Source organism: Saccopteryx bilineata, chromosome 10, assembly GCF_036850765.1.
Source record: "Saccopteryx bilineata isolate mSacBil1 chromosome 10, mSacBil1_pri_phased_curated, whole genome shotgun sequence".
Classification (NCBI taxonomy): domain Eukaryota; kingdom Metazoa; phylum Chordata; class Mammalia; order Chiroptera; family Emballonuridae; genus Saccopteryx; species Saccopteryx bilineata.
In genome coordinates, this window is record NC_089499.1 from 24,553,003 (window position 1) to 24,579,117 (window position 26,115).

Below are 26,115 nucleotides of genomic sequence, written 5' to 3' on the forward strand. Positions count from 1 at the left end.
TCTGATGTGGCATCTGAACTGCTCACCAGATGGGCTGCCTTGCTTCATCAGGGAATGGCCAACACAGAGAACTTCTGCTACTCGGGTGCAGTGGATGCTTGGCTTCGTGGGCCCCTGCCCAGAGCAGAGTCAGCACCACAGGTGCTGAGGGGACTTCTTGGGGCTGCACACATGTAAGAGGGGACAGTGAACTGCATCAACCTACATGAACAGACACAAGCTTCCAACCCATATTTTAAATCCCTCCATCCCTACAGCACAGAGATGGCTGTCACTAAGGAAAACAAAGCTAGAATCACTTTCCTCATATAAAAAGTCATCACCAGTCTCATTTGCCCCTAAATCAATGCTCCTCAAAGTGTGGTCCAGGCCAGCAACCAGCAACAGAATTCCTGGACTTAGGGAAGCAGGCATTTGCTTTAAATGAGTAATTTTCATTCTATCTATTTTATAGACAGACTTTATCAATCCATCACGGGTTGATTAAATTCAATAAAAACAACCTCCCAGAAAAACATAAATACGTACGTAAAAATGGATAGCTAGAAAGAAGAACCATGTTGAAGGGATTAAGAAAAAGGTGTCCAAAACACACACTCCTACTTAGGAAAAATGGTTGTAGACGTAAAGTTACTCTGTCCAATTGCGGTAGAAGTTTCTGAACACTTGCTCTCAATTTCTGTACTCATCGTGGACTGGACGTAGGCAATGTGGGGAGGGGCACCCGTCTGCTCTGAAACGCTTCCAACTCAGAGGTTGTCTGCAGGCAAACCAGAAACAAACTAAACCAAACCTCCACCAACTGAGCTGGCGCTTGACACAGCTTGCTTAAACACAGCCACAAGTCTGGGGGTTAATTATTTCCCAAAATTCAAAAGAAAAAAATTTAATGCCATTGCCTGTTAAGAGGGCTTGGCTCTTACAAACTTAACTCACCTGAGAAAACACAGTATAAATGTCCTTGTTGTTACAACACACCTGAGTGTCATTTAAACACACAAAGTCTCCAACAATAGCTCCCTTCACAATTCCTAACATGCTTGGCATTCTTCTAAAGGTTAGATGAAGTCGCAGATACCCTTTTTTAAGAGGAGCTCAGTATACAAAAAAAAATTTTTTTTTCTTTGTGAGAACTAATTTACTGCTGGCTAAACCATGTTGACAGATTTCAGGATTTTATGTTGGGCCTGATTAGAGGCAGGCATCTTGCATTTTGAAAGCCCTGCCTTTTTACTAGAACCTTCCATGATTAAGACAGTATTTTAATGCACTTTCTGGGCAGCTGAGCTTTAAAAGAAAAAAAAAAAAGAGTTGTAAAGCAAAAGGCATTTCCTGCATGGCCCCCAGGGAATTTTGAGCCCAGAGCCCCAGACCCAGTGGGAGGGAGTAATTTCAGCTAATTAAGGGAGAATAGCAAAGTGTTGCATTTGGTCAAAACATTCAGTTGGGCTTCATTTTTGTTGGCACCAAAGAGAGCCGGTCTGGATTTTTTCCCCCTTTTTTCTGTGGATTCACTGCAGGACTGCAAGGCCCACAGCTCACATACATTAGGGAGAAAGTCAAAGGAAACGCCAAAGTTCAACTAAAGTACAAGTAATTAGAACCAGATTCGCCTCTGCGTGCGTGTGCGTGTGCGCATGCGTTTGCGAGCGGGCCTATAGACATTAAAATATAATTTACATGCCTCCAAACGTTAGAGTGGGGGCAAAAAAAAACTCCATACTGTCGCTCATTTAATTTCCCTGTCGCCTCTTCGTGAGGGAGTCTGCTTTTAATCAACTTGCAGGAGAAGCGGTTTGTTTCCACACACATGGGTTTTGCAAATCTGTGAATCGCATTCTGAAATTAGGTAATTGCCGAACAAGAAAAACTCTGCTTTAAAATGGTCTTGCCGCACACTGCTGCTGGCTTTGTTATTATTAAGCAGCTCCAAGATTAGTCCCGGGTTTGGGGCAGGCAAGGGAAGGAGGGGGATTTGGGAAAAGGAAAACATCATTGTGGGGCTTTGGCAGTCCTGACTCAGTAACCTGCCCGTGACCCTGAAGGAGTGTGTGTTTGCCCGGGTCAGCCGGGATCCTGGCGGAGGCTTGGAGCTGGGTTATGAGAATCCCCGCTATTCTGACCACACAGGCAACAGGTGCGGAACACAGGCACGGGACAAAAGCAGGGGCCAGGGGAAACACTTTGATTTCGGACTTCTTAACGAGAGCCTTGCTTTGCAAAATGTGATGCCGAACAGATAGCAACACCATCCCCTGGCAGCTCTTTAAAAAAGCAAGTTCTCAGCTCCATCCAGAAATGCCTGCCAATCAAAATAGGCAATTTAAGAATATCCTGTTAATTCCAATGCACATGAAGAACACTTGAGACACACTGACTTAAAGATGCCTCCTTACTGTCCTCACCTCCCCAGAAGCCCAAACACTGTGCTGAGTCCATTTGGCACGGGAATTCAGTCAGCTTCCCCTTTTTGCACAGGTCCTCACTAAATGCCCCACCTTGTTAAGTACTTAATATATTAAGATCTCCAAGCTGGGTGTGTGTTTATGCTTACCAGAAGCCAGAAGCCTTCGTTCTCTCCCACGGAATTTTGGCAGTGGCTTTTAGTTGGCAATGGGTTCAAAGTTGCAGGGCAGAGCCTGAACTAATAGTATCTACCATTTACTGAGCCCTTACTGTGTGCCTGGGGCTGTGCTAAGAACTTAATATACATTAACTCATTTACTCCTCCCAAAACCCTCAGGGAGGGGAGGTGCCAGGAGTTCTGCACCTTAGAATTAGGAAATTTTTAAAAAGACAGCACCCCTCCCATGCTTTCCCCGAATGGCTTCCTATATATATACTGCTCACAAAAATTAGGGGATATTTCTGAGCTTCACATTCATTTTGAAATATCCCCTAATTCTCACAAAAATTAGGAGATCTTTTATCACTCCACATTCATTCTGAAATATCCTTTGATTTTTGTGAGCAGTCTATTTCACGAAACCCCACAGTTCTTTACCTTCTCATTTTCCAACCCCCTCATTTATTTCTTCTGCTAGACATGTCACGGGGGGATATGGTCTTATTTACCCAAATTTGAAGAACTGCGGATTTGTGTCCCTCCCTTTCTTTTAATTCATGGTTATAATTTTCCAAACACTGATTTGATCTCAGACATGGTTAAATTTAACAAGATAGTTTGGGCCTTTAAGAGAGAGAGAGAGTGAGGCTCAATCTCCACTAATCACTGTATTGTAGCTACACCTGCCCGGGCTCCCGGCCAGCAGCAGAAATTATTTCTGGGACTGACTTTTTACCATGGGAAGTGCTGTCATATTTTCATAAGGGACCGTGACACGTTCAACACCTACATTTCATTTTTATAATGTGCTTGCTTGCTTCAAGGAATACAGTCAAAAATTATCTCACGGGTTGTTTTGGGTGACGTTTTGAACAGACGATGCTTTAGATCACTATTTTCTAGGGCATACTTAAGATAGCTTATGACAGAGTTCAAATAAATTCTACCTTAAAATCACTTACCAGGCAGACCCGTCTAAGTGCTTATTAATGATCTGAACTGAGAGGCATCAGAAATGGAACCGTATTAACTGAACAAATGCTGGAAATCAGCCTCGAGAGTCCTGTGTGCGCGAAGCTAATTGCATCGCAATTCTAAGGGGCCCCTGAAGAGTTTAACTCAACACCAAATGATTCAGTTCCACGTTCTGCCTCTAATCAGAATTCCTGTAATTTCTGAAAAGCAATGAATGGTTGTACTAATAATGACATTCTATTATCTGTTCAAACTTCTTGCACACAAAATATATTCAAATAGGAGCATTAAAATGTATATCGTCTAAAATACACAATTCTTGGCTTCTGCCCTGTAACTATGTTTTAAAACCACGCTGGTGCCATGCTTACAGAGAAGTAATGAGGGCGATACTTTTTGGAATACTTGAGGAAGATGACAGTGAAATTAGTTTTGTCACGTGGGGATCCTCTCCACTCTTCGGAGGTCTGAGAAAGTTCAAGTGCAAATACACCAGAATTTAGGCAAACCCCTGTTAACAAAATAATGCTCTGCTTCTTTGGTTGTTTGCTGCAGAGAATCTCTTTTGTTTTGTTTTGTTTTACAGATATATACTCATTTTAGTAGTCTCAAAATAACTTTGAGACCAATTGAATCCTCCATGTGTGGGTTTTCTTGGTTCCAAAAAAGAACTAAAACACCACGAACTTGCAGAAAATTGTGTACATGAAGTGATGGGAAGGGCACAACTTTTGCTACCAGATGGCCCTGAATTTTAAGACCTCTTCTGCTACTTTTCTTTACTTCTCTGAACCCTCGTATCTCCTTCCTGAAAATGCAGACACTCCTAAAATTCCTGTTGGCGAACTGGTGAAAGGCAGACTATATTTGCAATTTACCTGCCAAACAGTAAATTCTTAATATGTGATAGCCAACTCCTACTCCCCACCACGCACGTTTCTCTTGGATTTCTTTAATCTGGGCCAGCAGTTCTTAATCCACACGGATTCTGCCTGTCCCCCACCCCCCCCCCACTCCACACACACGAGACATTCTGCAGTGTCTGGGGACATTCTGACTGTCATAACCGGGGGTTTCCACTGGCTTTTAGTGGGTAGATCCCACAGTGCACAGGAGAGCGCCCCCTCCCAACAATAACAAGAACAACAATGATTTATCTGGCCCAAATGAATATAAACAGTGTTGAGGTTGAAAAACCCTAATCTAGGGTAAGGATGCTACCTGGAGGGAGACTTTAGAACAGAGGAATGGAACAGCAAATAAAATAATGGCCGGCAGCACCAGAGAAGTGGGAACTGCGTGGCCCTGGAAGACAGAGGTATCCACTCAGCTGCTACCTTGGCCTCTAAGAAGTCTCTTCACCTTCCGGAGCCTCAGCTTCCTAATCTGAAAGTGGAGATGACAAGTAAGCTTACCGCACACAGGGTTCACGTCTTGTAAACTACAGAACTATAAGAACACATAAAAATAATAGCTAACACTTCATTAGTCAAGTATTTGGGAAGGTAGATAAGTCATATCTTAATCTGAGTAACACCATTATTACCTTAGAAGATGACAGAAACATCTCCAAAGCCTAATTAATAATCACTTAGGATGTTAATAACTAACAGTTCTGCAGCGTGGACGATAGGCGAGCCACCATCCTCATTCTGTTCTGAGCATTTCACACGTATTCATTCACTTGATCCTCAGGATGATCCTAGGAGATACCTGACTATGCTTTTGTATGTTTTTACAAGAAAGAATCAGAGACGCAGGATGGTGAGGTAAATTGCTGGAGGCCATACACACAGAAGCTCTGAGCAGGGATCTGGAGGCAAATGGTATTGGATCGAGAGACTGGGTGTGACCCAGGTGTTGGCAGAAGACAGTGACTCTCTCTCTCTTATGACTACATAGAACTTCTTTGGCAAGAGGTTGGCCAAATTGCTGGCAGCAAGTCTGAGAAGATATGGACTATGTCTAAGTCCAACAGACACAGGTGCCCTAAAATAAGGACCAACAGTGAAACTGGAAGACTAAAAAAGAAGCAAAGGGGACAGAAATAAAGCCCTTTTTTATTCTTTCCAGTCAGAGCAATAAAGTAGGAAAGTCCCCCAGAAGCAAACACAGGAATGGGAACACACACACACACACACACACACGCACACGCACATGCACACACGTACGCACGCAAGCACGCACGCGAGCGCGGGCGCGCGCACACACACCCTCTGACCCCTCCCGCATCTTCCCCGCTGAGAAACCAACCCCCAGCAGGCAGAATGGCAGCAGCTAAACCCAAGGTGCCAAAGGCCTTTGGCAGTGTTCCAAGGGCCTGTGACTACACATTGTGAGGAGCAGTAACTCCGGCCAAATGTGGTCAGCAACACCGCCAGCTTCAGGCTCTGCTGCGGGGTGGAGGGCTCTAGACCTCCACCCCATCATGCCCCGAAGCCCGCCATCTAGCTCTTCCAGTGGGCCAGATGCATGCACTCCCTTAACCAAAGCTTCTTTGGCATAAAAATGAAACCAACATCAAGAACTGTCCCTGTCTGCAGATTTGGAATGCCCCAAGTGAGGGGCTGAATTACTCTCTTCCCTGAGGTCCCAGGTGTGTGGGAGGAATGACTAGAAGCAGAAAGACAGCGACCATCCTCACCAAAACCTCGGTGACTGATGAAGGTTTTGGTAGTGCTGGGGTTCAGAAGTTTCAGAAGTTTCTATACAGACTTGTCTAGATTAGCAAAATGCTATAACGGTTCCTTTTTTTCTCCCCTAACAGTGATTTTGCAATGTTTCTTGATGTGAGAATGATGAGAATTTCAGAGTGCTTTACGTTTAGTTAAAAAAAAAAAAAAAAAAGAAATTGCTAAGGAAAACTTGAAAAAAAAAATCATTCAACGACATTGCCACCCAATATCTCAACTATGAGCAGGCCCCAAGTCTCAAGTCTTGTGGGATATTCCTTCCTTCAGGGAACTTTCCATCTTGGCTGGCAAGTTGAGGCGTGTGGTTAGAAGTGTGAATTCTGGAGCCAGCCTGCCTGCGTTCAGTCCTAATTCTTCTACTTGCCAGCTGTGTGACTTTGGGCAAGTTACTTAACCTTTCTGAACCTCAGTTCCTCCTTATATAAAATGATAGTAGATCCCTCTTTAGCTCATTGTAAGCATTAAATAATAAAGCTCTGTAACTCCCTTGACACAATGTCTGTCACACAGCAGTGTTACACAGTTATCATTATTATTGTATCAAGGGTCATGCTTGTGTTGACGAATCTCAATGTTATTCACCTTGTGTCTTTCTCCTACCCATCAGTCTCATAACTTGATTTCCTGACCTTCACTTCCAATTCCCTATCAAAATAGCTGTCCCTCCTGATATACCTAAGAGCTTCTGTACCAGCTATCAATAATATGAATAAAGCAAGTTGAGTCATCTTTGCCTCATTACACTCTCTCTCAATTGTCCCTTCCCAGCCTCTCAGGCATTAAAGTATTGCAACGGCCATCTCCTCGTGGTTTTCCTGGCCCATCCCCAACCCACACGCCCAGCAGCCTCAGAAACGACTTCTTCAAACAACTCCTTAGCACAGGGATTTATTATTAGAGAGCCTTCGATACTTGCTGTAAACGCCAATGGCAAACCGTTGGATGGACCAAATAGGAAGGCTGGGCAGCACAGGGCAGTGATGACCAACCGACATCACCCAGCTGCTGACAAGTATTTGCTGAGCACCTGGCAGGTTGGGACACCATGCTAAATGCTGGGTGAGAGGGAAGTTAGAAGACACTGTTCTTGGCCCACGCAAATGGACAACTAAAAATACCAGATGGTGACAAAGGCCCCAGCCAGGAAGAAGAGTCCGCTGGGTGTCCGAGGCTGCAGTGACGTGGCATGTTACCTGCACACAGAGGCTCCACCTGCCGCGCCTTTCAATACCCGGCGCCGACAAGTGTGCTCGGTACATAGTGTGAGATCAACGAGTGTTGGTTGAGAAGAAAATTAAGGAGTGGAAAGAATGAAATCTGCATAGACACGTTTAGATGTGACATCGAAGGGACGATGACAGGTTCAGCCACGTCAGCAGAATCTGCCAACAGCACCCATTATATGGTGATGGATGGTTTGGGGTACGTCACTCACATGACCCGGCTTGCTCCCTCATGATAAAAGGGTAAAGAAGAGCAAGGATCAGTATCATTACCACTTTTTATGCCTCCATTATCGCAGGAGGAAACTGAAGCTTAGAGGAAGTCAGATGACTTGACCAAGGTCACCCAGTTAGGCAATGGCTTGATCCAGAACTGGCCTCCTGAATCCACCCACGAGGTTACAATAAACGAGAAACAAAGCACTCGTTTATAGTCTAAGCGTCCTATTAATTTTTAAATGTTGTTTAGGACGTGGTGGGCAAACTTTTTCTGTGAAACATCGGATAGTAAGTACTTCAGGCTTGGTGAGCCATACATATAGCTGGCCTCTGTCACAGGCACTCAGGGCTGCCATTGTCAGGGGAAAAGAATTACAGGCAAGTTGTCAACAAACAGGTGTGCATAGTTCCAATAAAACTTTATGTACAAAAAAACAGGCTATAGGCTAGATTTGGCTCAGTTTTCCAACCTCTGCTTGAAAATAAAGGATATTAAAATTATTTCTTCATATAGTAACTGCACACGTTACTATAAAGTCCATGCTTTTCTTTGCTTCCAGGGTAAAGACAGAGTATGATAGCCATATGTCACAGAGATATGGGAAATATTTTAAGGATGCTAAAACTATCCTGTATAGAATAATTATATAAACCATAAATGTCTAAGGTCTGCACCTTTCCCTTAAAACTAACCTGGTATATACATTTTTATTAGTTAGGGAGATCAATATGTCTATCATAAGTACATTTTAAAATTCCTCCCTACATATTCTGTCTATTGGGCTTTTTTATCACGCCTGTTCCCTGGCCTACAGCCAGGCAGAATATGGGGGTTTTAATACCTTTAATCCGTTATGTGGTTTTTTTAGAGCTCCATAAGACAAAATAACTCTTACGGTCATATATGCAATAAACCTGATATGCAACTTAATATATATTTTATGTCCCATTTCATATTTCAGCTGTGATGGTTTCCAGCTCTCAATGTGCAAAATGACACAATTTTAGCCATCTTTTTTGCTTCAATTTTTTTTTGCTGTTTGTTTAAGAGAACTGAGAATTCACAAAAAATGCAGGTCACTGTGACTTTGAGGGGTAATTACTATTACTCCTCAATAGTCTAAAGAAGTATTGAAGTAATTGTCCACTGACATATGCCACCCAGTAGGCAATCTGAATTAGTCATGTTTATTTTTATTAGGCCACACTATCTTGTTTTGGGTGCATTTATTTCACTGATTACATTCTCATATATGCCCTGACCGGGGGGAACTCCATCTGAGCCAGTGACCCCTTGCTCAAGTAAACGACCTTGGGCTCAAGCCAGTGACCTTGGGCTTCAAGTCAGTGACCTTTGGGCTCAAGCCAGAGACCATGGGGTCATGTCTCTGATTTCACATTCAAGCCAGCGACCCCACACTCAAGCTGGTGAACCCATGCTCAAGCTGGTGACCTCGGGGTTTTGAACCTGGGTCCTCAGAGTCCCACATTGTTGCTCTATCCACAGTACCACCGCCTGGTCAGGCTTGAATGCATTTATTTCTACAGCTAGGTAATATGGTAAGCTTATCTCTGAAGATGGTCTATTCAATGATTCACACTGCTAGGAATCCACACCATTGTGTAGACTTTTGCCCTTGAATCTGTGCTGCTACTGTGATTTCTTTTAGATCAACAGAATGTGGTGAGATAATGTTGTGTTACACCTGAGGCTAGATCATAAGAAGCCTTACAGCTTCCATTTGGGTTTCTTTTTTTTTTTTTCTAAAGCAAAGAAAGGCTCAGCTCAGTTAGGAGAAATTTATTTTTATATTTTATATTATTTAATTAATTTATTTTTTTCCCCTGAAGTTGGAAACGGGGAGGCAGTCACAGACTCCCACATGCGCCCGACCGGGATCCACCCAGCATGCCCACCACGGGGCGATGCTCTGCCCATTTGGGGCGTTGCTCTGTTGCATCCAGAGCCAGTCTAGCGCCTGAGGCAGAGGCCATGGAGCCATCCTCAGCACCCGGGCCAACTTTGCTCCAATGGAGCCTTGGCTGCAGGAGGGGAAGAGAGAGACAGAGGAAGGAGAGGGGGGAGGGGTGGAGAAGCAGATGGGCGCTTCTCCTATGTGCCCTGGCCGGGAATTGAACCCAGGACTCCTGCATGCCAGACCGACGCTCTACCACTGAGCCAACCAGCCAGGGCCCCGGGGCGTTTGGGTTTCTTGTAAGCAAATTCTGGCAGAAGTCATATAAAGAACACTGAAACCACCATGCTGTAAGGAAGCCCACATCACAAGAGGAGGTTATATAGAATCAGAGATGCTCAGGCTGCCTCCAGCTGTTCCATCAATCTCAGTGAAGGAATTAGACATGTGAATAGAGATGCCATCTTGAACATCCAGCCCCATCAAGTTCTCAGATGAGTCCAACATCTGCAACATCTGACAGCAGCCACATGAAAGACCCCAAATGAGTCAGAATCCAGAAATATATAAGTCACTAAATACTGAGCTGGTCTATCATGTAGCAATAGATAACTGAAATTAATTCTATGGTTATTATTAAGATTATTTATTGTGGAGTCATGAAGAACCTGTGGTCAGGGCCACCCTCAACTCTTTCAGAATCTATTAGATAGTGATTTGATATTACATGCACAGTCCAAGCTGTACATGCATTCTTGCCAGTTATGAGAGCAATGGAATAATTCCATCTAAAATTCAAGAATTAAGACATTCTGGATGAAGAAAAAAACTATGATAATTGCTTGGCTATGAATTCAAAGACTGTAATGATTAAAATATCATAGAATAGGCCCTGGCCAGTTGGCTCAGTGGTAGAGCGTCAGCCTGGCGTGCAGAAGTCCCGGGTTCGATTCCCGGCCAGGGCACATAGGAGAAGCACCCATCTGCTTCTCCACCCCTCCCCCTCTCCTTCGTCTCTGTCTCTCTCTTCCCCTCCCGCAGCCGAGGCTCCATTAGAGCAAAGATGGCCTGGGCGCTGGGGATGGCTCCTTGGCCTCTGCCCCAGGCGCTAGAGTGGCTCTGGTTGCAGCAGAGCGATGCCCCAGAGGGGCAGAGCATCGCCCCCTGGTGGGCGGAGCATCGCCCCTGGTGGGCGTGCCGGGTGGATCCTGGTCGGGCGCATGCGGGAGTCTGTCTGATTGTCTCTCTCCGTTTCCAGCTTCAGAAAAAAAATACAAAAAAAAAAAAATCATAGAATAAGGCCCTTAAAAAATAAAAATATCAACTGTTATCCAGTTGGGTCTTTTTTTCTCAAATTGCTTATAAAGCTCATTCAAATCCACCTGAGCCCTCATGTGAACACCACCTGCCGATCACCTGCACACATCCTCTTTTATTTTGAGATGCAGCTGTCTCCTTATAAAGTCGTTGTTTTTTATTTGTTCCTCCAGGGGACAGGTTGAATTAGCCTCCCCACACTGGACTTCGCAATTCAAAATAATGGCAAAAGACCTGCAGGTAATGGGCCATAATACTCACTTGATACCCACTAAGGAGGGTTTAGATCACTTGCTCTCTGTTACCTTTCGTGAAACATCTGTTTCACATGAGCCAGTTAAAAGTGCATACATCTGTAAATAATAAGCCTGTGTGTGCACATAATTTAATGAATTAGGACATAAAAAGGAATTGAACAGTAGGGGCAAAGCAATTAGAGTAACTGCCCATTTTGTTAAAAAACGTATTGTTTCCAGCTTTCACTTGGAAACGCTTTTATTATTCTGTGGGTTCAGAGACTTCTAACCTTCCTTCTTCCCCCTCCCCACAAAGAAAATCGGAGTGTACTTTGCATGGTTGGAAGAGGGAGGGACCCACATTCTACAAAGCTGAGCTGGGATCCTCCAAATCGCTTTCTCCAACTCATGAGATCTGAAGTGGGTACCTGTACATCTGTAGTGCCTAGAAACTCTCATGCGAAATGTGAAGGAAAAACAGTGCCTCCTCTTTGGGCTACTGTGAGGTTTCGATGACATAATAAAATATGCCATTTCGCATTTAATATTAATTATGATGATGTGTGATTATTTCATTAAAAAATCAATCACAACTTGCAAGGATGCAGGGGGGAAAACCCACAAAATCACAAGTTCCTCTTGATTCGGTCCTATTTCTTTCTTTTTTTTTTTTTTTTTTGCATTTTTTCTGAAGCTGGAAATGGGGAGAGACAGTCAGACAGACTCCCGCATGCGCCCGACTGGGATCCACCCGGCACGCCCACCAGGGGCGATGCTCTGCCCACCAGGGGGCGATGCTCTGCCCCTCCGGGGCATCGCTCTGTTGCGACCAGAGCCACTCTAGCGCCTGGGGGGGGCAGAGGCCAAGGAGCCATCCCCAGCGCCCGGGCCATCTTTGCTCCAATGGAGCCTCGGCTGCGGGAGGGGAAGAGAGAGACAGAGAGGAAGGAGGGGATGAGTGGAGAAGCAAATGGACGCTTCTCCTATGTGCCCTGGCCGGGAATTGAACCCGGATCCCCCCCACGCCAGGCCGACGCTCTACCGCTGAGCCAACTGGCCAGGGCTTGATTCGGTCCTATTTCTATCTACCTTCTTCACACCGTTTCTAGGATGGACAGAAAAAAGGGGTGGGGGGACAGAGCAGCAATCTCTTGGTTAATGGCAGGTGCCATTAGAATATCTAGTCCCAGGATATCAAAGTAAGTGCCAGAAGCTCAAGGAAATGTCCCATTCTTATATTTCGGGCCAGTTTGTCAGCTGACACTTTTATAAGAGCTGCCGTAATAGTCAAAGTGTACCTCGCAAGTTTCGACAGCTCCCTCATTTGCTTCAGGTGTTTTCAGTGACCTGCAAATTTACAAATAAAAAGCAGACAACGCTTGTGATGTTCTGAATTTCAAGTTTCTTGTCACCGAACTACTTTCAACATCTTTCTTGAACACCTACACTGTGCCAGGCACTGGGCCACAAAGCATATATCAATATATATATATATATATATGCACAGGAGAAAGTACTTGTGGGAGACAGAGCATGGAATTTTCTAGAATACTGAGGCTTTCATAGGGAATGGCTTGTTCCTGCCTGCCTCCCTAAACTTTGAGGTCTGAAGGGAGTTGAAAGTAGCTGAAAGAATGTTGGAAGATAGATACTCTGTATCCATTTGCAAACCAAGCAGGGGTAAAACACAGGACTGGAAATTGTATGCCACCTTGATATGATTGCTACAAAGAACGTAACTACTAAGTCCAGCCCACTGCACTCCTGTGAAAATCTTGGTTTAGCAAATCTTGGTGTAGCTCAGCAAAATAAGTGTTAGCAAAATAAAGGCTAAGTATTTGCCAGGTCCCGGGGAAACAGTTCCACCCAGAAGGAAAGCAAGTTAAACAATGACTGAAATCGCCACCCTGCAGTTTTCTGTTTACATTCTCCTACAGTCTATTTACCAGCTACATCAAGAGATAATTAGAGCTCCACGACAGCAATAGGAAAGAAGAATAAAGGCTAAAAGGAAAGGGAAATAAAGAGAATGAACAAATATTTTAAAAATATTAATAGCTGACGTATACGGAGCGGTGTTGTTCCATACAGTGGCCACTGAAAGCTGAATAAATTTAAATTAAATAAAATAAAAAATTTAGTTCCTCAGACATATTAGTCACATTTCAAGTGCTCAATAACCACACATGGCCAGCAACTATCATATTGGACAACATAGAATTATAGATGATTTCCATCAGTGTAGGAAGTCCGACTGGACAGCGCTCATATCAAGTCTCATAGGTGGTGGTAAGCTAGAAACATATCCATGACTCAACCCTAGTTTTACTGCCCAGGTACCAAGTACCCGTACTAGCCTTGGAAAAGCAGAAGTAAAGGACATACTATCTGACCTCAAAAGACTTCCCAGGTTAGTAAGGGAGCCCAACCAACAAGTTAGAACAAAACACACACACACACACACACACACACACACACACACACACATGCACGCATGTGGAGAAATGGGTAGAAATGCAGAAAACAAACCTGTTAACTCTCATGGTAGATAATGGTGAGAGTATCCAGGTGATCTGTGGGATTCTTTCAACTTTTCTGCATTTAAAACGTTTTTCATAATAACATATTGGAGTTGGGGAGGATCTCTGTTACCGAGTCTTACCTATCAGGTACTTTAAAATTGCTCTTATTTAAGTCTATGGTAAGTTTGCAAGGTAAATGTTATGGATCAATTCTACAGATGAAAACAGTACAGCAGCTTGGAGCTCTGGCCCCCACAGCAGTAGCAGCGCATACAGAGAGCCCAGTGGCCTGGCTTCCCACTGCACCTGCCACACTGTCCACACCGTGGCACAAGGCAGCGCCTTACCTACTAGTCCCTTTCGGAACCCGACTACGTGACCTTCTATGAGTCACTTCAATTCGTCCACCTGTCTCTTTTTCCTCAAAATATATAATTCAACAACAATTAGATTTCAAACAAAAGGAAAGGGTGGAATATGGCACATAAAAATCCGAAACAAGATATTGCATTTAAAATATATTTGAAATCACCAAAATAAGAGCATGGCACAAGAGGCTTATCATCACCATTATTAATGTAAACATCTTTAACTAGCAATCACTTTCTTAGGTTTGGGACCCTCTAAAGTCTAAACAAAACAGATACTTAAAACAGGAGGCCAATATGAAAATATCGATTCAACTTCCTCTCTTAGAATGTCTCCTCCCCATTTTTTAAGTAATAAAAGACACAATTGTGTTGCTTAACTAAGAGACAGCAGCTAGTAGGAACCGTTTGTATCATTTCTAGATGAGGGTTACTAGTGAACTAGAATAACATGGAAAACCTTATTTCTCGTCTCTCACTTTCCTGGGATTCCTCAGTAAAGACAAAAACTACTCCTGACCACAACCCCTGGGAGCTGTAGAGGGCTAGGCCAGCGCAGACTTCGACAACAAACAGGATGCAAACCAAAGGACAAAAGAGGAAAATAGCTTCCTACTTTCTTTTTTTTTTTTTTTTTTTTTTTTTTGTATTTTTCTGAAGCTAGAAACGGGGAGAGACAGACAGACTCCCGCATGCGCCCGACCCGGGTCCACCCGGCATGCCCACCAGGGGGCGATGCTCTGCCCCTCCGGGGCGTCGCTCTGCCGCGACCAGAGCCACTCTAGCGCCTGGTGCAGAGGCCAAGGAGCCATCCCCAGCGCCCGGGCCATCTTTGCTCCAATGGAGCCTTGGCTGCAGGAGGGGAAGAGAGAGACAGAGAGGAAGGAGAGGGGGAGGGGTGGAGAAGCAGATGGGCGCTTCTCCTGTGTGCCCTGGCCGGGAACCGAACCCGGGACTTATGCACGCCAGGCCGACGCTCTACCACTGAGCCAAACGGCCAGGGCTTCCTACTTTCTTGTACAAGTTAAAACACCGTGGCTTCTATTGGAGAAGTAACATACTGAGAAGGAATCAGGGAAGTTACAGTTCTTTACCTCTCTCTCTTCCACATTGCCTCCAAACAAAACTCTCTATGGTCCTTTTCTGGTGTTATCAGGGCACAAAAAGTTTTTCAGGAATTCTTCACTCAGCTGTGACACAGGCAAACAGTGGAAGTTGACGACCCCTCCGTGAAGGACTGCATATGGAGGATGGAGGGACCTTCCTGAGACTGGAAACCCAGCTCCACAACTGGGCGATGTCAGTCACATTCCTCGCCTTCTCTGAGTCTCAGTTTCCTCTTCTGTCAAATGAGGATACTCATACCTCCCTCGCAGGATTGTTTGTGAAGATGAACTGATAACAACGTACGTAGAGCCATTAGAGTAGAATCTTGTTAAATATTGAGCCAACCCAAATAAAACCCAGACTCACTAAAACCCCCACAGCACTTCTTCAATTTAGTCCCCGTTGCCAGAAGACAGGGCCCTTCCTTGTTATCACAGGGCCTGCATATGATGACTGCTATGGCGGACTAAAGATGGCGGCCCAGTCTGCGTCCCTCCCCCATGAGAGGTGGACTCACTGAGACTGGCCTAGTCCTGTGGCTGCTTCGTAACAATACGGTGACGGTGACTCTGTGCCAACTCTGGGTCCAGCCTTTCAGAGGGTTGGGAGCTTTCGCTTCCCCCCTCCAGGAATGCCCCTTCTCAGGATATCAGTGCCATGCTGTGGGACGCACAGGCCGTGCGCACTGTTCCCGTGGACAGCCCCAGCTGAACTCTCTACCAGCATCCCCGACTGCCAGCCGTGGGAGTGAGCCTTCTGGAATGTCCAGCCCAGGTTAGCCCCGGACCATGAACCTCAGCTTACATCATGTAGAACAGAGAGGATCAGCCCAGCTGAGCCCAGTCTATCCACGGCATTGTGAGATAATCAAGTGTTAGGCCAATAGCTTGGGGGAAATTTGTTACGCAGCAAAATGTCACAGAAACAATCATAAAGCAATTAAAGCGATTTTTTTTTTTCAAACTGAACCTAATAAAACCCAATCCCAAAAGAACATTATTTAACAAACACTCCAGAAACATTCAAACGAGAGTCTTCAAGAAGCATGCTTGGAAGGTATGCACTTATACTATTGCCCAAGATAAAGTTTAAAACTCTGCTTTGTAAACTACATTTAGAAATGACGCATGAGGCCTATGCCCAGAAAACCTTCAAGCCTGCTTCTTGTGATGAAAATGTGTCACCCACTTGATCCATCACCTTATGTACCAGCTGTAGTACTCAGCGGTTTTTGATTTTACCAAAATGAAACTCAGGTTCAAAGTGCGAAGGAGTCTCTTGTGTTTGTGTTATTAGGGGGTTGCGCCAAAAAGATTGTGTGCACAAGCTTGTCCCATCTATTGTGAGTCCAGGGAAAATAGGGACAGCATCAGATTCATCCTGGCATCCCCCACAGAACATACCAGGGAGCCTGGAACATGGCAGACACCCAAGAGCCCTTTGTTGAATGAAATACCGCAAGATCTAATCCATCAGTGAGCAATAAAAACGTACTGCGACCCTGACAGCATCCTTGGGCAATGTGTATTGTGACAGCTTTGAAGGTGACAACGCTCACTTGTACAAGTCCATCCATTTGTATGAGATCTGGGGGTTTGGTAAAAATGGATGCCACTGAATCAGAACCACAGCACTATCCAACTTGTGACAGATGAGAAGGACTGTCACCTCCTCAGTTATGAGCCACAGAGAGAGAGGAACCGTTTCACCGAGGAAAAGAGATACTGACTAAAAAAAGACTGTTCACTATTAGCCAAGGCACAGAGGCCACAGGTGTCGCAGAATCAGAGCAGAAGGTCTACCCAGTGACGTCTGTATGTTTGTCTTCAGGACAAGAATAGAACCCTCGTTTACACTACCTCTAATCTTTCTACAAATCCTGCCGTGTGGACATTATTATTCCCATTCCATAGTTGTAGGAATCGATCCTGTGTCAAGTCAGGCTGTTTCCATTATCTCAGACCATCAGGCAGCGAGTGCCGAGGCTACAGGTGGAGAGACGCACGGGAGGGTAATAATGGATGGAGTGGCAGTGCAGAGAAGAAGCCGTAAAACTCTCAGATTGACAACGTTTCACAGGGCGAGAAAATCATTACACCTTCTCTAGAGAGCTCTTGGCGGACAGGTGCTAGGATAACCTCTGGAAGAGTACTTGCAACTCCTGCACATTGAAAGCCCAACACGGGTTTCTGGAAACTCTTGCCCAATCAGCACAGCAATTCCTGGTTCACCAGCATCTTCCAACTTTCTCCGCAAAGCCAAACCTGTTCATCCTATCTCTGGTTCCTATGGTTTCCTCTGATAAGCAGGGCCCCAGTGCACAATTAAAGCTTTCAATAAATAATCTCTAAGTACATTCGTTTGATTGACTGTTATTTGATACAGCAGTTAGTTTCAATGGGGCAGTTAATATTGATCACATAAAGTACTCCAGACAAACATGAAACAGTTCCAGAACTCCATGGATTATTACCCTTTATCTGCCAGTCATCTGGGTTACTTGTAATGGTCACGGAATTTAAAATCAATAATAACAATTAGTGTTCTGTACACCAAAATGGATGAATCATGGGAAATGGGTTTTCATATAAAATCAAAGGTAAAGTAGGCCTATACTATGGCAGAAGGCTTTCTGCATTTCCAGGACACATTTGGCAAAGTGCTCTCAGGCAAGTCTTCAAAACGGGCAGCAAGAGAGAAAGACCGCTATGTTGGAGGCGATGTGGCCATAAAAACGCCGTGAAACCCTTGACACTCTTAATCCTAAAAGATGAAGCGTGAAAGATAAAAGTGATCAAAGTAAGTGCTAACAAACGTAGTAAAATTAATGGGACTGGCAATTTACTCCCTCTGAGACGCAGTTCCAGCTACCTTTTTCAGCTTCCAAATTCATAGGCACTAAACATGCTTTTTTTTTTTTTTTTAAATAAAATGGCAACAACAGTAGTTAAGCTCCACGGCCCCTCCACTGTAATGTCTGCATAATTAAAATGCAAAGCAACAGAGAAATGTTTCATCATGAAACTGTAAGCAGAGCACTATGTGAAATCATCCATTCCAAAGACTTGTTTTTTCATCAATTATTTGATATTTATCTGATGTAAATATAAGGAGGACTAATTAAAATGTATGCCTTTTTATACAGCTTCTTGTCATTAAAGCCAATGAAAGCATTCTGAGGCCTATAATGAAATAATTATGTTTGCCTTTAAGAATTTTCTTCAATAACACATGGCAGTACTGAGCTAAATTAAAACATCAGGAACTAAATTTTGCTTGCCTCCATTTCCATTTTAGCTAATTATACCCCCAAGCTTTCCAATAGACCAGACCCTAAAAAATCTTTTGAAGCCGAAATGACCTTCAGATCATCAGCCTTTTTTTTTTTTTTATAATTATGGACTCTGATGACAAGACAAAGGTACTGTAGCCCTGAAAGCTTCAATATTTGCGAGAACAGGGATTTGTTATATGAAGTGTTCACTTGCTCTGCAAATTAGAGAAAAATTGTGATAAATGTGATCCATATCTCTACCCCGTTCATCTTTGCACTGGTCTTATCTGGTCTTACCTGATTCACTTCTACATGGCATTTTGAATTCAGCTATGTTTTTCTTTCTTTCTCTTTTCTTGTTCTGACCTGGGAAAATGTTTTCTATGGTGAACAATAATCAATCAGTAAGAAGAACAACAAATATTTCACTAAAGGTGAATCAAATTAGGAGAGGAATTCCTATTCAATACTAAAACTTTGTGGGGTTTTTTTTTTTTTAAAAAAAGAGCAATCTTTAAGAAAGGAGTAGAATAGTGCTGTCCGGACAACTCAGTTTGTTAGCATCATCCCGGAAGCCACCGAGATCATCAGTTCGATCCCTGGTCAGGGCACATACAGGAACACATTGATGCTCCTGTCTCTCTCTCTCTCTCTCTCTCTCTCTCTCCTTTCCTCTCTCTATAAAATAAATACAATAAACATTTAAAAAAAATAAAGAAAAAGGAATAGAATAAGGAGAACATATAAACTTGAAAACAACAAAAAAAAATAGGACACTTTCCTTTAGAATGTCTCCTTCTCCAAACTTCAAATCAGATATACGTGCGAAAGTAAAATAAATAAATAAATAAATAAATAAATAATCTGAGTTTAACTGAAAAGGAAGATGGAAAGATGGGAATAAAATCTGCCTGGTGGTTTCTGGGCTGGTAGCAAAGGAAATGGCTTTAACAATGCTTGTCATACGATGCCCATGGGGGTGGGGACCTGGTACTTAGAAAAGTAGGTGGGAGTCCCAGGGATTAACTCTTGACAATGCAAATTCTCTCCCATTTTATTCTATATGGAGACTTGGCATGATTCACGGGGGATAATATTTGGTGACTGCTGGCTAGGTTGTCTCATGAGACGACAGGGGGAAGCTGCGGATAGCAAGGAAACACATACCTATTTATACAACAAGGTAAAACTGCCATTATAATCTTAAATCTGTTTTTATTAAAATCACTCCTTCTCCCACCCACTCCAGATATTCTTTGTCCTTTTTTAGAGCAATCTCCTTTGGGGAATGAGGGACACGCTCACCCATGACCACCCCTGTGAAAATGAGCTTTTTTTTTCCTCCCAGTCTGCACTGGTTCACTTGAGCAGCCTCCAAGGAGCCTCCTCCTGGGATCCCTGTGCCCTGACGAGAGGAAATGCTTGGCCAGGCTAACCCGCCTGGCTGACGTCAGTTCCTGTTGTCCTGGCCTTATCGTGCTGGGGACCAAGGGTCTTATCTTACTGAATGGTCCCCTTTCAGTTCCCCACCCTGGAAGGCCAGAGAAAAATTCAAGTCAGCAGTTCCATGGTCTGTTTGAAGTCTCCTCTAAGGAGCTCTGAAGGCTCAGGATAAGGAAGTAACATGATACCTGCGGACTCGCCCTCTACTGCTTCCTAGGTACAGAGAACTTTTGCAACTTAAAAAGAAATTTATTCAAAGGGGTTTAGGGAGATTGGATGGGACAGGAGTCATGCTTCTTGGTGATGAAGCCAGGAGGCTGGGAAGGAAGAGGAGAATTCAACGCAGCCTATTGACTGATGAGGTTGTGTTATTAGATCTTACAGATGGGGCAGGTTATCTCATCTCCTATTTAACAAGAGGTACTTAGGCCAAGCCACTTCCAGACAGAATACTGATAAATCTGAAACTTGAGTTAACTCAAGCTTTCCTCTCGCCATCGCCCCCAATTCCAATTTTTTTAAGATGAAGCTGCTGAAGAACTGATACAGATGTGTTCATAGTAACTCAATTTATTAATTCGACACCCTCCCTAACTCCCGTAACACACACACACACACACACACACACACACACACACACACACACGCTGAAGGCAGAACTGCAATCATAATACTTAAATCCATTTTGCAAGGGGTGTCTTCTATTTACAGAGCTACGGTTTGTTGCAAAAGGAATTCACATTTAGAAGAATGACCTAGAAGCACAAGGAGATCTTCAGTAATAATGGAAAAATTAAGCTGTGAGCACTCTGGTTATATTGACCCTAGAATTCAAACAAAGACTTTCTGTGTCACTCCTGAGTTCAAGGGGCAGCCTGAGAGATGTCGTAATATTGAAATATCTGGCATATTTCAATGATTTACGTGGGAATTGTGGCAGTATATTTGAAAGTGGGTTATTCTAGAAAATCAGAGATGTATGATTGCTATAACTACCCTATAATTTGAAAGGCAAGATTCTACATTAATAACTTTGGGAAAGGTTTTTAGCCAAGATTTTTCTGATTAACCTTCATCAAAACTCCCATTTCCGAAATAGTCTATTTAATTGATAGTTAACTGAATTTATATCAGAACATTTAAAGTATAAAACTGTCATTTAAGGATAAATTTATTGGCAGTTACATGTAACTCAAGCTCTATGGAAGATTCTTTTTAAGATGTTCTATAATGAACACTGTACATATTGTTTAATAAGTCCTGTGTGGCTGGAAAAAAGTTTTATATTTTGCATCTTGGTTTTATGTCTCCACCTGCCCCTCCCCCCGAGTTACTTTCTAACTAAATATTTCAAGACTGAAAAAAATATTTTATTTTAAAGATTGTAAATTCCCTGAGAGCAGAATTTATCATCTTTATCATTTATCATCTATTTCCCTTTTGAAATCCTCTACTGATGCTGGTGGAATATATAAAGGAGAAAACAGTAAGGTTTTCGTTTCTTTTCAGCCAACTCAGAGGCTTAACATGTTGAAAGTAAATTATAAACATCTGATATCCAGAAGAACTTTCTTTTTACTTTTATGCTCTAAAGAAAAGTTCATGACAATACTGACTGGTTTATATATCGTCAACTCCAGGCTTCCAGAAATGAGAAGAAAACTTCTGATTCGGGTCAGCTAACCTATCAGAAATTGCCATGCTGGTCATTTATCTACTAAGAAAAAAAAAAAAAAGGCTTGTTCCAACGTGACGGTTTTGCATTTGGGCTGGAGAGTCAAACGCTAACTAGGGCTTCCAAATCAATTCCATAGGCGAAGTTTAAGCAGACAGCTGTCTACCACTCCTGCTGGTTTGTTTTACTTTTGGAATCTATGCTCTTCGGGTGGTAAGATTTAAACTCACGCACTTTTTCTTCTAAGTTGCTCATCAGTACCTCCCTACGCAAAGTACCAAGTTAACTGGATATGGACACCACTTATTTAAGTAAATCTCTTTTTTTTTTCTATGGGGAAGAAAACTTTGTGAATCTTCCACTTGTTTTCAACCAACCCTGTCCTGCACTCTCCAAGATTTAAGCAAAAGTGCCTTTTTCTTCTCTTCTTTCTGATGGTATTAGTTACCACCGTCATGTGCCTGAGAAGCAGAAAATTATGTCCTACTTTAGAAAAACAATTGAGCCTTTTCACTGAAATATTTATTCAAAACCCCATTCAATTCATACGGTGGCTGTCAGTCTTTATTTAGTCTCTCTTTCAGAAGGTATCTTTGATTTTGCCACTTTGACCCCAATTTATATCTCACTAGGAGAGGATTTAGATACTGTTTAATACTTAAAATTCAGGTCCCAGGGCTCTGAGAAGGGAACGTACTTCACTTCTTAATCACATATAGCCAGAGTGGGATTTCTTTTTCTTCTTTTTAAAAACAGATTATTTTTCTCATTAATGGGCAAAATACTATTTCAAAGTTTTTTTTTTCTTTTCTTTTTCTTTTGATGTGTCGAGTAGGGAGAAGACAGGGAAAAGGGCCAAGAAATTGTCACACTCATGAATTCACTGAAAGCAACTATATTTGGACCACAGATATTAGGATTTATCCTATGCCCACTAAGCAATTAATGCTGAAAACATCTGGAGCAGCCTAAAACCAAGATAATCCAGGAGGCATCTGAACAGAAACTTAAGAGACTCCATACCTTCCAGGGCCAGTCTTAAATCATATTATTTATACCACATTCCCTTAGTAGCGCACTAATCCTGACTTTGCATTTTTACAACCAGCAATTCACAGGCCCTATTCCAACAGCAGCTGGTTGGCATATCATTTTTCTGTCTTTAAAATTAAACTAAACTAAAATAAAAAGAATACTCTTAACTACTCTTAACACCTTTCAAAGAAAGCTATTGGTGAGTTTTATGTTCAAAGGGTTTACTCTAATTACTACACACACACATACACACACACACACACCATAAAAAAATCAGTAGGATCTCAAAACAAAATAGTTCTGGTTAGAATTTAGTACTATGTTTCTTTCCTCCTTGCCCACTGTTTCCTCTGCATTAAGAGCACAAACAGATCTGCTTCTCGTCAAAACAGTCATTAAGTAAAATGGAAAAGGTTGTAGCTTTTATGTCCTTACGTATACAAACGTAGCCTTAATATGCTTTTATTTCAAAAGCCCCAACCGGCTCTGTCACCCTGAACCAAACACCAGCATGGCAGACATTTGTTAGAATTTTTATTTATGCTTAAGAAACTTAATCACTTAAACACACTAACCAGTCATAAAGTGGTTTGTGGAGGAGAAAGCTGCTGTGCAGGGGCATAAGCAATGTTTACATTTTATTCATTTAAATTAAAGTCAGGGTGTGGGAATCAAACCCTTGTGAAAAGGACCACAATAAGCACTAATTGCCCTGCTTACAAAAATAAGACACTGGAATTTCTGAAATCCCTTTGTCAAATGTCTTTATTTACTTTTCCTAATGCAAGTTTCTTTGATTAGCTGAACTTTGCTGTTATCAACACTCCTTGCTTATCGCTGGCCCTAGGCGAATGACACATTTACCACTCCTCTTCCTAGATAAGGCAAATCCCTTGTTTAACTTGTTCAAGAACAAACAAAGCTTTTCCCCTACTCCTAACAACTTAATGGGCAGGTTTGGAGGGTTAATTACAAAAGGGAGAAATGTCTGCTTGTAAAAGCTCTATTAGGGCTAATAGTTTTATGCCAAGGTCTTGAGCATTTCCCCCCTATTCTTAAAAAAAATGTATCATTAAAACTTTTTCCTACAAGAAAAAGTTTGAGAGAACCCCAATTCCTTGGGATCGCAAGTGAAACTGTTCACCCTGTTTTCAACTGTTAGACAGGACAAGTCTAAAAGATCTGTTAGTAGGTTGCAAAATAATTTTGTAACGCTAAGTTTCTTTTGAGTTCTCCGAAAACAAACTAGGCAGCAGGAAAGAAAAGGCATTTGGGGAGCAGCTGAAGATTAACACGCCTTCTGAAAATGATATTCTTTTTTGCCCTGGTTATGGTTCTACAAAATATTAAGCAGGACAGCCAGACTATTGGCCTTTCAAATGGTTATTGATTTTTTTCAGCTACAAACCTGTTGATTTCCTGTTCCAAGAAGCAAGTCTTGATCCTTAAGAAAAGTTTCCAAGAGGGCAATTTAAATCTTGTCATTGTCCCCTCTCCTTTTTCTTCTCTCTCTTTAGATAAGCCACCCTGTTATTAGGAAAACTCAATTTCTCCCAGTTAAACTTTGACCTCTTTGAAAACAAAGATTTAAAATGTCATTTTCAGGCTAATGCTCCAATGAATTGTCAAATAAAGTACTAAAAACATTTTGATAGATAGCTGAGCCATTTATCTAAATCACTGTCAGGGCTAAGATGCATCCTGCAGGCTCCCACTCCAGCCACTGAAGGTGGGATTTTTCTGGGACTTCTGGTCATTTCTCAAGCCTGCAGCCAGGCTACTGTTGACCAGATGCGTGCCTCGGCACGGTGTCAACATCAGATAACCAAATAGTCAATTTTTTTTAATTGGACTACCCCACTTATATTTCCTTTCCTATAACCAATGTCGAGAGGTTCCTGGATGAATTGCAAGATATGGAAAATAATGGATGGCTCAGCCCAAGGGGGTGTTCATTGCCAGTAGTTTTCTAGCAAAACAGCAACTTCTTAGAGCAACAAAGTGACTCGGAAAGGTGGCAGCAGGGTCAATGCTAAGAAATATTGCCTTTCCTTAGCAAGGAAAACATTGGAGGCTGCAGCTTTAACTGGTAGTTTATGAACTTTAGGAGCTGCGAGCCTTCTTCATCAGGCTAAATTTCTTGCAAGGAAGATGTCATATTTTAATTACTTTGGACTGTTAAAGCATAGGCGGGGGGTTACAGGGGGGGGGTATATACAACTGGTAGCTAATCCAAAGAAGAGCAAAGTTAAATTCTCCTCTGCATACATCTTAGTAAAAACTGCACAATGTGTCAAACTGCCTTACTTGAAGAATGTTTCAAAGTCCTGTGGTCACCCTCTACTTTTTTTCCCCCTCCATGCATATTTTAAAAAACTGTTTTCAATAGACTGTAACGTTGGTAAGGAGAGGAGCGGGGGTCGGGGAGGGGTTGTTTGGTAAGAAAACATCTAACAGGAAATTTTCAGCAGAGGGGATTAATATGCACACGCCAGCATATCACACCCTTTCAGCATTAAATCATTAAATCCTTTGTCTTGCTACCAGTGCAGTTTGTTGCCAATGTCTTTATTGCATGCAAGAGAGACAATTAATTTTTTTTTTCTTGGTAGAAGAAGGGAAAAAAATAAACCTACATTGAGCAGTGTGCCGATGTTGCCATTCGGTTTGGGTCAATCCACTGAAGCATGCTTTGAGAGCTTTCTCCTGGAGCATGCAGGAAGACGGGCTCGCAGTGTAGAAATCCAGGATTTGCCCAGGACTCACTGACAGAACATCCATACAGTCAAACATGATCTCCCCTGCACCGAATGTCTGCAAAAGTGCTTATCCTCTAGGTGTGGAGGCAAATGGCATAGAAAAGTCCACCCAACTCCATCAAACTCTGCCCCTTTTTTGGCACGTAGGCTGTTGGTCTTTTTCCCAGCCCCGAATCATGAATTATGACAGACAAGCCAGCTAAAAGCCTGTAATTGATCCAAATGATCATTTACCATTTTCCAGGCTTGCTCGGCCAATCCAGCCTGGGCGGGGGTTCCCAGAAAGATCCCAAGTTCTCCTTCCAAACCAATGCCTGCAAAAAGCCTTCCGAATGCAGTCCGGATCCTACCCCGACGGTGCCCAGACAAGCCCTGCCCGGCTCGCTCGCGTCCTCGGCATCCCAGTCCTCAAACAGCGCGCGTGGGGGAATTCTGGTCCCCCCTTTGGCAAAGAATAGACCCTCCTGCCTCTGAACAGCTCACTTCCTACTACTTCTGTCACACAGAATGAAAGATTGAATTGCCTAATATATGCGAGTGAACTTTCGGTGAACCCTTCCCGGGCTGCTAACCTTCAAATGACCCAACGAGTCTGACATCACCAACTCCCAGGATTCTCACAGAGCTTAGAAACTCCCAGCAGCCCTGCAAACGCAGACAGCCAGAGAGACAGGCAGCGAGCGGGCGCGCAAACCGGCTCTTTCTTTCCCGTTTCTCACCTTAAAAACAATGCAAGAAGTGCTTTTAAAAGGAGGCCGGGGAGGAGCCAGGACACCGCTCCCGGCTC

At 43.0% G+C, this 26,115-nt stretch overlaps 1 protein-coding gene across 3 annotated transcripts in view; it reads right to left on the reverse strand.

The window, feature by feature from the left end:
• The window catches only part of RARB (retinoic acid receptor beta), a 187,452-nt gene extending 161,572 nt beyond the window's left edge, over positions 1 to 25,880 (reverse strand). The window contains exon 1 of one of the 3 annotated variants that reach the window (XM_066245727.1): positions 25,563 to 25,880. Coding sequence is in view for 2 of the 3 variants with exons in the window: in XM_066245725.1 (XP_066101822.1) it covers positions 25,206 to 25,362 (157 nt within the window). In the remaining variant the exon portion in view is untranslated. Of the gene's footprint in view, positions 1 to 25,205 lie in introns of all 3 variants that reach the window. The other 2 variants (XM_066245725.1, XM_066245726.1) reach the window with 2 other exon arrangements.
• Positions 25,881 to 26,115: the final 235 nt, after the last annotated feature.